General features: G+C 32.5%; 1 protein-coding gene across 1 annotated transcript; it reads right to left on the bottom strand.

Moving 5' to 3' along the window:
- Positions 1 to 436: 436 nt before the first annotated feature.
- LOC108192781 (cytochrome b-c1 complex subunit Rieske-4, mitochondrial) lies at positions 437 to 3702 on the bottom strand. The gene is made up of 2 exons (XM_017359264.2): positions 3389 to 3702; positions 437 to 1302 (listed from the first exon to the last, which is right to left on the bottom strand). The coding sequence occupies exons 1-2, from the start codon at positions 3567 to 3569 to the stop codon at positions 659 to 661; spliced, it is 825 nt and encodes a 274-aa protein (XP_017214753.1). The 5' UTR covers positions 3570 to 3702; the 3' UTR covers positions 437 to 658.
- Positions 3703 to 13561: the final 9859 nt, after the last annotated feature.

The following is a 13561-nucleotide window of genomic DNA, read 5'->3' as shown; positions in this document are numbered from 1 at the left end:
GTAATTTTGAAATTAAATTTTATGATTATGAATATCGGTTTTGATTGATCAACAAGGCTTCTGGTTGCATCAAATATTAAAAATGTTGATTAAAAAATTTGAAATGTTAAAGCGGACAGGAAATACGTGGGAGGACAGAAATATGTAACTGCTTTGGAGGGTTATGTTTATTTTTTGTTGTTTGTCGGTGGGGATTAGTATTGACTTTGAGCATCCAAATATACACTGTTTTTATTTCTTTCTATTTGGTACTATTAATATTAAAAATGTTTAAGCAATTTGTTTTATTTTTCTGGGTCTCACTTCCTCGTTGAACTCAGGTATAACATTCTGGGATAAAATTGTACAAACATACTCTATATGTAACAAACAGAAGGATCAGTCATGATCTTTTCCCATGTGTTATTTAGACAAAGCATTGATCAATAATCCAATGTAACCAATAACTTGAACACAATCTTATTCGGTATTCAAAGATACCTCTAGCATCAAAAGTTAAGCAATGAAGTTACATGAGCATATTACTTAACAGGTCCAAAAAGAAATGTGTGAAGGAACAGCAAACAAATTTGCATCAAGTACCACACAATTTTTAATATAAAAATTATATTCGAGTCTTCTAAACCCAACTGGGTTTTTAGAAATTCTTCGCCAATATCTAACCGATTAGCATCTTGTTCTCCTCCAGAAAGCTGTAAGTGGGTACTTCCAGATTGTATGGGGCAGGGCCCTTGCGAATCCTGCCGGAGATATCATAATGAGACCCATGGCAAGGGCAGAACCACCCACCAAAATCACCTGCATTTGGTAATGGAATGCAACCAAGATGAGTGCAGACACCAATGACAACAAGCCATTCTGGATTTTTAACCCTGACTGCATCTTCCTGTGGGTCACGCAGAGATTCAACATCAACACTGTTTGCCAATTTAATATCATCCTCAGTTCGTCGCCTTATGAAGACTGGCTTTCCACGCCACTTAACAGTAACAGTTGTTCCAGGTTCAATGCTAGTTAGATCAACCTCAAGTGAGGCCAGTGCAAGAACATCTTTACTGGCAGACATGCTGACAACAAACTTTAGGACGAGAAGGCGAATCAGAGATGCGTAGACAAACCTTCCACCTGTCAAGACAAAATAGGCAGCTGCCCTCTTGCTGGGGTCTCCTGGAGGAAATCGCTCATGGTTGGAAATATCATAATCAATCTTTGAGGTTGGGCTCTTCAGGGCTGTCACAGTAGGTGGAACTTCAGGAATTAGGTTGTTGACATCCTTTGGCAAGGCCACATCAGCAGTAAAACCTGCAACAAAACCATAATATACGAAAATTACAAAAACTCATTGAATAGAAGCCATCACTAATACCCTGCAATAATTATATGACATGACCTTCTCTTTTTATAAATAAGACCTGCATAATTAATTTCATAGATGACTTCACATATCCATTGTTTTACTTAAAGTAGTAACTACAAAAGAATAACAGGAAATAACAATCCATATTACTTTTAAAATTACTTTTCACTTGAAGTTAACAAGTGTAGTGCAAGTTATAAGTAGATTTTACTTCCAAGTTCACAAAGAGATCGGTAAACTGTAACTTTCATATAATTGTATTTAGAATTACCAAAATAGACCCCATTGGTGGCTAACAGTTCACCTAAAATAATTGTAGAACTTGATTTGCATACATCTATTTTGAAGGAGTCAAGAGAACAATATTCGACAATGCACCTGAAGTACAATTAAAAAAATTTCAGTGGACAACTAAAAACTGCTTGAAACGAAAGAAGACACTTAATAGTCTTCTATCTTACTGAAGATTATCATATATTGTTCATGGCCCCATTGCAGTCGGTTGCTAACTACAAAAGACAGGAAAGAAAATTTAAGAGAACTGTAACGAGGGAAAGGGAACCCCCTCAAGAAAATTAGGGTTCAGTGTGTCTACAGAAAAAGTAGCTGTTTAGGCTGAAAATAAGTACATGTACTGTTACTTGAAACTTGTAAGAACATAAAGCAAGTCCAGTAGATGGTATGCCAAATCGGGCCAGTTGAGCTCTTATAGGCTTACATGCCATTTCATTTGCTTATCAGATAGCCCAAATGGGAACTAGGCTTAAGATGTAACTTTTAAGGTACATCACACAACTATATAGCAAAAGGTGGGCGTCAATGGAAGTTCTTCGTGAGCAGATAGAGCTCAAATTTGGCGTGAGAATAATCAAGCTGAGCTCGAGCTTCAAATTACTCAGCTCGAGAGCCAAAAAGAGATTTATTTCATTTTAATTTTAGAGTAAATATTAATTATAAGCTTGTGATGATTATAATATCACATGTATAATCCAGCCCGACTCGGGTCAAACTTTTCATATTCGAGCTTTTGTCAATATTAAGCACATACTATACTACTACTCAAGCTCTCAAGGTTATCGAACTTCTGTTAAGCCGAGCTTGGAGCTCAAAATTCGTGGCTTAATCAAGATAAACCTAAAATGGATGTCAAACAGAAGTTGAGCCAAAATACTTTCAATCATGTCAGGGAATAAGAATGAACAGTGCCCTTTACACAAAGTGACATTGAAAAACAAGTCCAACATGATACAGTGTAGCATAAACTTATAAAGTGCTCATTATAGCACAGAATACCAGTCTTTAAGGCCAACTGATTATCACAAGTAATTAGTAAGCAAGATTTTGTCAATATTAAGCATGTTCTATTCAAGATCTCAAGCTTATCAAACTTTATGGGCCAAGCATGGAGCTCAGATTTTACGGCTCAGTCGTGATAAAGCCTGAAAAATGTTCAGCTCAGCTCAATTACCTCAATCACCCATAACTTACAAGTAACCTCAATCAACCATTACATACAAGTACACACTAATAGAGATGTCAAACAGAAGTTAAGCTAAAAAAATTCAGTTCATGACAAATAATAAGAATAACCATACATCGCTTGAAGCACCATAGTGCCCTTTACGCTAAATGACACAAAAAACAAGCCCAACATATATACAGTATAAATCGGATCACTGGACTAATAAAGTGCAGAGTATAGCACAGAATTGCGGCTTTCAAGTCCAATTGACAAACAAAACTAATTAGAAAGCAAGCTTGTTCAGCGAAAAAATGCCTTTTCAGTAAATCCAGAAGTTCAATTGCTCAACACAGTTGTGGTAAGCAATAAGATACACTATTTCCAAATCGATAAATAAGTTTTGACCGAGCCACAGCAAGTATGTCGTCTACCAAAAAAAGCACACAAAAATCTACAACCTATAAAAGTAAATCCAAAAAAAATAATAATCAATTGAGCAAAAGAACAACAATAACAACATATATTAAAAAACGAACTAAAGATGAAATGAAACCCTAGAATAATCGAACCTCGAGAGGGAAGATGAAATTGATGGGGAATCATCGAGAAGGAGGAGCTGGAGAAGTGAGTATTAGATCTGACTTGCTGAGATTCATCGGCGCCGGCGCTGATAGGGTTTCTGAACACGGCGGCGGCGGCGGTCGGAGATCGAGAAAGGGCAGAAAGACGGCGGCCTGCAACCCTCAACATCCTTGTCGTGCGTGTATATATCACCTTTGTATCTCTTTCTTCCCCTAAATCTTGGGGTGGATTGTATGGATGGTCAAATGGGATTCACAGTTGCGACTTGCGAGCAGCCGACTCGTGGGTCATTGCATCTGCTCTTATACATAACACTGGTTCTATTAGACCGGGTTTTTTTTATTATTCTCTTCTTTCTTTTTTTGAAATTATTATTTTCTTTTTATTTTTATTAGTTAATGGAACTATTTTTACATGCACTAAAAATAAGAGGAAAAAATTAAATTAAATAAATGCAGAGTAACTTAAGATTAAACTTTTTTTACTGCATTCACCATGTATATTATTCACCCTTTCAGAACAAATGCAAGACACACAATTTATACATTAACGTGTCAAAAACACATTCTCGAGATTTTTTTACACGCTACATACCCAGAGACTAAGATATTATACGCGGTATATTTTAACTACGATTCCAAATACATATATATGTGTGAAGTTCAAAATTTTATACACTCGTTATGTTGTTAGATATTTAGCTATTAATATCTAATATTGTAAAAAAATAAAATTTGAATATTTTAGATAAATTATTTCTGATCAGAATGATTTGGTCAAAGATATGATTCTGTAGTAATGTTTTTTTTCCCGTTAAACAGCAGTTATGTTTTTATGTATTGATTCATAATCAAGCATATTAATATCTCCATAAAACTATGCATCAGTTACAAGTTTAGAGCCTATATAACCCTGGTTTTGTAAAAGAAGGATAACAACAAAAAAAAAAAAGAAAACAAGCTTTCTCCTCTGCTGCTATTCTCCCTATTATTTCAAAGCCCTGCTAGTCTTCATAAATCAGAAAATACAAACCTCTGTTTTCTAGTTCTCTAAAAACTTCTCTTCTTCAACCTGCTTAAGGCTTGTACTTGTATATATATATATCAATTATATACACACATATTTTGGGTGTTATTTTGGAGCATTCGGAAAATCATTGTTTCTATCTCTAATTGTTCGTGCACGAGAAGAGATAAACTTATTTGGGTGTTGTACCGCTAAGGAGTTGCCGGAAAAACCTTACACGAGAGGGGCACGATTCCTTAGGGCAGTGTTTTCACACGCCTCACCAGGCCACTCTCTAAACCTTGTTAATTCAGTTTATATTTCATACTTTTTATCTCTGAATTGCTTGTCTACCTTGTTGATTTACTCTGAAAAAATTATTGTGTTGTTGTTCTGTTTTTATCATCTGTTTTCATTAGTTTGCTGCTTGAGATCATTGTTCTATAGTTGTTAAATTGATTTGGTGTAGACTACACACTACTACTTGTTTGTTTTTGGTTCTGAGAGACAAAATTCAGTATGTTATAGTTCTGTGTTTTGTGTACTACAAACCTGATTGTTTATTAACTGATTGCCACTTCACTGATATAAGCTGAGAAATACAAAAGGATACACCACAGCTAGCTTATATAACACTCTAAGGAATCGTGATTTTGTTATCATTAGTCTACTGAAATTGTTTGTATTGCTAGCTCCTTTTGGATTCTTATAGTCAGGCACACTAATCTTGCAAATATAGACTAAGTATAAGCACCAGTAAAACATAGCCTGTGAACTTATAAAATCAGAAACTTTGACTCTCTGTGTTAGGTTTTATATGATCAAATGTGTCCAACTAAACCACATATATATTTGTTTTGTTGCTCTGTGTTGGATTGCATACTAAAATTCAGTTATACCTTATTATTTTATTCGACTAGTGTTAATATCATGTTTGCTGTTTTTTTTAACATACTGCTTCTTGTCCTATTATTATATATTATTTTGACATATAGTGAATTGGTTAAATTACAGTTAACACTTAATATGACGGATACCAGAGACGACATTCGCTCGGCTAAACCCGAGAAATTTAGTGGATTGAATTTTAAGCGTTGGCAAAAACAAATGAAATTTTGGTTAACCACCTTAGGCCTTATAAGTGTTTTGGAATATCAAAATACTAGTAAAGAGACTTCAACTTCAACTCCACAAACCGAAACTTCAACACCCACATCTTCTACTACAACAAAACCCACTAAAAATCAAGATTATCTTTGCTTAAATAGAATTCTTAGTGCCTTGTCAGATACCTTATATGATATATATTGTGAGTTTGATTCGGCTAAAGAATTATGGGAAGCTTTAGAAACCGAGTATGGTTTTGATGATGTTGGTGCCCATAGGTTTAGTGCATCCTCCTTTTATAATTTTAAAATGGTAAATGATAAACCTATAGGAGATCAATTACACACTTTTCAAGATCATGTTAGATATCTTGAGTCCAAAGGTTCTAAATTTTCTGAAGAATTTAAAGTTTCAAATCTCATCGATAAACTCCCTCCTAGTTGGTCTGATTTTGCTAGAGAACTTCGCCACAATCAATCTTCTCTCACTCTTAATAATGCTATTGTGAAAGTCCGTATTGAAAACGAACATAGGCAAAACGAGAAGTCTAAAACTGAAGTTTCCCCTAAAGTCAATCTCACCGAGGAATCCAAAAATCCAAATCGCCACAAGAGTTCTTTTAAACCCAAAAATAGAAATTTCAAAAACAGTGGGAATAAATTTCATAATAAAGGCCCTTCAAAATATTCCCAAAATCAAAATCAAAACTCTTATAAGTCTAATGGTGGTTCCAAGAACAATCAAAAACATTGTTATGTATGTGGAAGAACAAATCATCTTGCTCCTCAATGTTTCTACAAGAAAACTCAACCTGTTCAAGCCAGTAATCGCTTCAAAGCCGCTCCAAAACATCAAGTCAACATGATCGAGGGAACTCCTAATAATTCATTTAGGTTAGAAAATTCTATCCCTTTAATAAATAATACAATCTATAACTCTAATGATTGGTGGTTAGACTCTGGAGCTAATATTCATGTGTGTAATGAACGTTCATGGTTTTTAAATTATCAGGAATCAAGTGGAGGAAATGTAATCCTTGGAAATGATTCGGTAGCTCAAGTGAGTGGAAGAGGAAGAATAAATTTGGAATTTACATCTGGAAAAATCTTAGTTCTTAATAATGTCCTACATGTACCTACAATTAGGAGAAATCTCATTAGTAGTTCAATTCTTCTTAGTGTAGGCTATCGCATTGTTATGGACTCTAATAAAGTTGTAATCTCCAAGAATAATGTATTTATTGGTAAAGGTTATGTATGTGAAGGATTAATAAAATTGAATGTTTCTCCTAATCTTATTAATAATGAAATCTCTCCAATTGTCCTAAATACTGAAAATTCTTCTTTGTGGCATGAAAGACTAGGACATGTTAATTATGGTACAATACAAAGAATGATTAATAAAGGATTACTCCCAAATCACAATATTAAGGAAAGAACTAAATGTGAAATATGTGCACAATGCAAACACACTAGAAAGGCTTTCTCAAATATTGCTAGAGACTCTTCATTACTAGAATTAATTCATAGTGATGTGTGTGATAGTGGTAAGGTTCTTACTAGAGGTGGTAGGAGATATTTTGTAACTTTTATTGATGATTATTCTAAGTATTGTTATGTATACCTTCTTAAGACTAAAGACGAGGTTTTAGGAAATTTTAAAATTTATAAAGCCGAGGTTGAAAAACAAACTGAAAAAAGTATTAAAATTCTTAGATCCGATAGAGGTGGAGAATATATGGATAATGATTTTACACAATTTTGCCAAGAACATGGAATAATTCACGAAGTTACAGCCCCTTACACTCCACAATCTAACGGTGTCGCTGAAAGAAAAAATAGGACTTTGCTAGATATGATAAATTGTATGCTTGTAAGTTCGGGTGCTCCCGAAAATCTTTGGGGTGAGGCATTGCTCACCGCTTGTTATGTGTTAAATAGAATTCCTAATAAGACCACTAATATTACACCTTATGAATATTGGAAAAATAGAAGTCTAAAACTAGATTATTTCAAAGTTTGGGGTTGTTTGGCTAAAGTAGGAATTCCAGAACCAAAGAAAAGAAAAATAGGATCTAAAACAGTAGATGCTATCTTTATAGGGTATACTCAAGGTACAACAAATAGGTTTCTTGTAATTCATTCTGATAATCCCGATGTTTCCCCTAATACTATTATTGAGGCTAGAGATGCAACCTACTTTGAGGATATTTTTCCCTATAAGACTAGGATGCCAAAACAACTCGCTAGCTCTAGTTCTAGTTCTATGTCAAACAATCCTAGTACATCAACATCATTAGAAGAACCTAGAAGAAGTAAAAGAGGTAGGATAGAAAAAGATTATGGAGATGATTTTCTTGTTTATTCTGTTGAAGGTGAACCATCTACTTATTTGGAAGCTATGTCTTCACCAGATGCTCCTTTTTGGAAAGAAGCCATAGATAGTGAAATGAAATCTCTTTTGGAGAATAATTCTTGGCATTTAACTGACTTACCTAAAGGTTTTAAAACTGTAGGGTGTAGATGGGTATTTAAGAAAAAATTGAGGCCTGATGGATCTGTAGATAAGTACAAAGCTAGGTTAGTTGCTAAAGGGTTTACACAAAAGAAAGGAATTGATTATTTTAACACATATTCACCTGTAGCTAGCATAACCACTATTAGGACTCTCCTAGCCTTAGCTTCTATTTATAAGTTACATATACACCAAATGGATGTTAAAACGGCCTTTTTAAATGGTGATTTAGAGGAAGAAATTTATATGGAGCAACCAGAAGGTTTTATAGTAAAAGGGAAAGAAAATAAAGTATGTAGGTTAGTAAAATCGATATATGGTTTAAAACAAGCCTCTAAAGATTGGTTTAAAAAATTTGATTGTGTGATTACTAAATATGGATTTGTTTCAAATGAATTTGATAAATGTTTATATTATAAAGTGATTGGTGATGAATATGTCATTATATGCATATATGTGGATGATATTTTAATCTTTAGTAGATCAATGGCTTGTATTGTTGATATTAAAAACTATCTTTCTAAAAACTTTGATATGAAAGACTTGGGAGAAGCAAATGTGATTTTAGGAATGAGAATTTTTAGAAGTGAAAAAGGAATTCACATGTCATTAAGTCATTCAATTGAGAAAATGCTTAAAAAATATAATTATATGGATTGTAGACCTGTATCAACACCTTATGACTCGAGTGTAGCTCTTAATAAAAATAAAGGCAATCCTATTTCACAACATAAATACTCTCAAATAATAGGTTCTCTACTATACATCTCAAATAGAACAAGACCTGACATATCTTATGCTGTAGGAAGACTTAGTAGATATACAAGTAACCCAAGTCAAGAACATTGGACAGCTTTAGAGAGAGTACTTAAGTATTTAAAAGGCACTATAGATTATTCACTTATATATAGTGGTCATCCTGATTTACTAGAAGGATATTCTGATGCAAACTGGGTAACTGATTCACGTCAAGTAAAATCCACTTCCGGTTTTATATTTTTGTTTGGTGGTGGTGCTATATCTTGGGGTTCTGTTAAACAAACTATAATTGCTAGAAGTACATCTGATGCTGAGTTAATTGCTCTTGACACTACATGTTTGGAAGCTGAATGGCTTCGTAATTTATTACTTGACTTATCATTTTTGTTTAAAATTGTTCCACCTGTTCATGTACATTGTGATTCTACTGATGTTCTTGACTTACTAGCGCAGGAAACTGTTAATGCAAAATTGAATAGGCATCTGCAGATACGTTACAAATCAATCAAGCGCTTGATGAGAGATTATGTGACCTTAGATTTTGTGAGGTCAGAAGAGAATTTATCGGATCCTTTGACAAAGGGTCTATCTAGGAAAAAGATCCTAGATTCATCGAGGGGAATGGGGTTAAGCCCATAATTATGCATCATCGACAGTGGCAACCCTACTTGTTTAATAAGTTCCAAGGGTAGAAACAAGCTGAATAGATGATTGTGTGTGAGCCTTCAATATAAGGAGTAACACTCCTTAGAAGATGTACGTAGATACATTCTTCTACCCCATTCCTATGATGATGAAGAGCTCATATAGTGAACGGTAAGGTTGAGTATTTATACTCTTAATAAGTCTCAAGGCAGAATTTGCAAGGTACTTTTCCGTTCACTAGTACCTTTGAGGACTTACCTACGTGAGAGGAGTTGTGTGGCCGCAACTATGAGATACGGGCTAATCTCTAAAACTCTCATGAGTCGGTTATTGCGCATGGCCATTATAGCGCAAGCCCTAACAATGATTTTCCGTATTATGTGTGCTTTGTTAGTATTTGGTTGAAAGAATCAAGTTCCAGGCGTAGTCCACTTTGATTTTTCAAATTGCAACAAATGTCACTAGGTGCGGGTTCCAAGCCGGAAGCTACCCGTATTGAATACATAATAAAATGAGCTCCACATTTTATTTGTTTTGTTTATGTTTTTCTTACTTAAAATTTTATTTTTTGGAGGGGATTGTTAGATATTTAGCTATTAATATCTAATATTGTAAAAAAATAAAATTTGAATATTTTAGATAAATTATTTCTGATCAGAATGATTTGGTCAAAGATATGATTCTGTAGTAATGTTTTTTTTCCCGTTAAACAGCAGTTATGTTTTTATGTATTGATTCATAATCAAGCATATTAATATCTCCATAAAACTATGCATCAGTTACAAGTTTAGAGCCTATATAACCCTGGTTTTGTAAAAGAAGGATAACAACAAAAAAAAAAAAAGAAAACAAGCTTTCTCCTCTGCTGCTATTCTCCCTATTATTTCAAAGCCCTGCTAGTCTTCATAAATCAGAAAATACAAACCTCTGTTTTCCAGTTCTCTAAAAACTTCTCTTCTTCAACCTGCTTAAGGCTTGTACTTGTATATATATATATATCAATTATATACACACATATTTTGGGTGTTATTTTGGAGCATTCGGAAAATCATTGTTTCTATCTCTAATCGTTCGTGCACGAGAAGAGATAAACTTATTTGGGTGTTGTACCGCTAAGGAGTTGCCGGAAAAACCTTACACGAGAGGGGCACGATTCCTTAGGGCAGTGTTTTCACACGCCTCACCAGGCCACTCTCTAAACCTTGTTAATTCAGTTTATATTTCATACTTTTTATCTCTGAATTGCTTGTCTACCTTGTTGATTTACTCTGAAAAAATTATTGTGTTGTTGTTCTGTTTTTATCATCTGTTTTCATTAGTTTGCTGCTTGAGATCATTGTTCTATAGTTGTTAAATTGATTTGGTGTAGACTACACACTACTACTTGTTTGTTTTTGGTTCTGAGAGACAAAATTCAGTATGTTATAGTTCTGTGTTTTGTGTACTACAAACCTGATTGTTTATTAACTGATTACCACTTCACTGATATAAGCTGAGAAATACAAAAGGATACACCACAGCTAGCTTATATAACATCCCGACTATCTCTTCTAAACGAATTTTTAACAGCTGAAAGTTGACCTACTTTTTGTTAAAGAATAAATGAGAAATAAGAATGGGCGACAATATTCCTTCTCTTTTTGCAATAATACTCTCAATAATAATAATAATTTATGATATCATTATATATGTTTCATTTTCCTCAATCTCTTTTAATTTTTCCAGACACACCCATTTTTAAATATCAAATTCATTTTTATAAATTAACAAAACATATATATATATCAAAATGATAAAAGATTGACTCAAAACTAAAGACAAGTCATATATCATATCTTCTTAGAAAAATCAATGCAAAATAACCTAAAAAAAGTCATAATTCTTGAAGCTACCCACAAATTTTATTATTCCGCTAGTATTATGAAAAAATATGATTGCAAGCTAAAAACATTTCCAGCAAAAGATTCCTAGTTGATGTATCATCCAATTTAAACCATAGAGTAGTTAGGAACAAAAATTAAAATTTATTTGAACGAGCTTTTACAAGTTTATTTATGAGGTCGAACGAATATACGATCTCTAGTAAATGCACTAAATATAATCAAATATACTCTTTATCGACCAAATAGAGAAGATAATACCTGATTTCATAAAAATGACATTATATCTCAACTTACTCATGAAAGTAAAATAGATCGATTGATATTTTGTCACAAAAATTTAAACTTGAATCATGATATATAAAATTCCAGTTTGAGAAAATGTTTGACATTGTCCATATTAATGAAAAATAATTTTTTCAAACTATAGAAGTGGCGGGATACTATTAACTACTCGAAAAAATCAATCCCCTGAAATCATGTAATGGTAACATATATATCGTAAAGTTACGTTTCTTGCGATGTTTGCTGGTCATCAACTTGATGACAACAATAACACACTCTTTGATGGTAAAGTTAAAAATTCTACTTGCTCCAAGTTATAACGTGTAATTAGAATATTTTACTGACCTTCATATATTTGTGTGAATTATATTACTTGAAATTATTATAATTTATCATTTTTTTTATGCACATCCATCGATAGACTTGAAGATCGATATATTGATCATGATAATTATTTAATTATTAAAGTTCACTATATTCATCGATGTGATGTTATCAACTGCTATTTTAAGATAGCTTGTTATAAATCTTATTGTAATATTTCATACTGATTTTGTCATAGAGAAGTCTTAATGATAGTCCATCAACTAATAAGCTACCTAACCAAAGGATACTTCACATTAAAAAAAAATCATTACAATTATAATACAAGATATGATATTAATGAAAAATTATGATGGCTTCATAGGTCAACACACATGTTGATACATCTCCAATTAAAAGAAAGCATGCTCCTACTATTATATTGGTGCTACATTTTGTGTTTCCATGTAATTGTTTAAACATTTTGTTTCAATATAACTCCAAGTACTGATGTCGTAAACTAGACTTTACCGTAAATTTTGTCTTATTAATATCTCATTTTACGATATGAAATATAATTTTTTTGCGATATGTTGAATAAACTTGTAATAAATTACACTTTATGATATGAACAATAGACTTATTGTAAACTCCACTTTGTGATATGCACCAAATCTGACAAATGACATGATGATTTCTTACTTCGCTAGAAGTTTATCTGAGTTTATTATAAAAAACTTCTTGATAAAATATTTGACTTTTATACAATATAGAACACTCGATAAATACACTTCCGGTAAATCGATTCAGTTTGTGGTGGAACATACAGACTTGTTGACATTTACAAAATCTGTAACTTGTCAACATCTTACTTAAATATTTTTAACTTTACAAATTATTGCATTTTACCTTTATTCAAAAACTCTAAGGGACGGTCAAGATTAATCTTTTTTCAAAATTTATTATTATGGTTTAAACTCATAAAACGTATAATTTATCAAGACAATATCTCATCGATTTTTGAATTCATCATATTTTAATTGTTTCGAAGTAATCTCAATCAATATCACAAAATTTTAAGTAATTTAAAATTTAAATAATATTATCATGTTGTGTAGAATAAAATCATAATTAAATATCCCAACAGTCAAGTATAATTTTCTGATTTACATCTCAATTTCATCTATATATTCTTATATACTACCTCTGTCCCGGGTAGTTTATCTTGGAAAACGAGAGTTTGACACATATTCTAATACTCCTAGAAAATATAGTTTCGTAACTTATTTTTATATCTTTTTTTTGAATAAAATTTTGATGCTTGAATTTTTATACATAAAAAGAAAATCTCAAAAATAGGTTATGAAATTATATTCTATAAGAGTCTTAAAATGCATGTCGAGCACTGAAAAAAACTGTAAACAAGTGACAGGGACGGAGGAAATATTTATTTTCAAAAATTCAGAATAAATAAAATCCTAGAATTACCGTAATTCCATAACCCTTTTGGAAAACGCCGTGGTCTTCGGCCGTGTAGTCGTCGTACATTAATGAGGACTTCAGTTACACGTAGAAAAATCACATTTTTAATCATAAAATAAAAAAGTTGAAAAATCACAACTTATTTTCCTATTAAACTTAGGAAAAAGAAAATAAAAATAG

The sequence above is a fragment of the Daucus carota genome, chromosome 6, assembly GCF_001625215.2.
Source record: "Daucus carota subsp. sativus chromosome 6, DH1 v3.0, whole genome shotgun sequence".
NCBI lineage: Eukaryota > Viridiplantae > Streptophyta > Magnoliopsida > Apiales > Apiaceae > Daucus > Daucus carota.
The sequence above is the reverse complement of the archived record's forward strand: the minus strand, read 5'-3'. Positions and strand labels throughout refer to the sequence as shown.

Excerpts from the sequence above, each read along its gene's own strand:
- LOC108192781 (XM_017359264.2), bottom strand. The coding sequence starts at position 3,569 with ATGTTGAGGGTTGCAGGCCGCCGTCTTTCTGCCCTTTCTCGATCTCCG. Across the intron at positions 1,303-3,388 it reads ATTTCATCTTCCCTCTCGAG|GTTTTACTGCTGATGTGGCC; the intron begins GTTCGATTATTC and ends GTTTTGTTGCAG.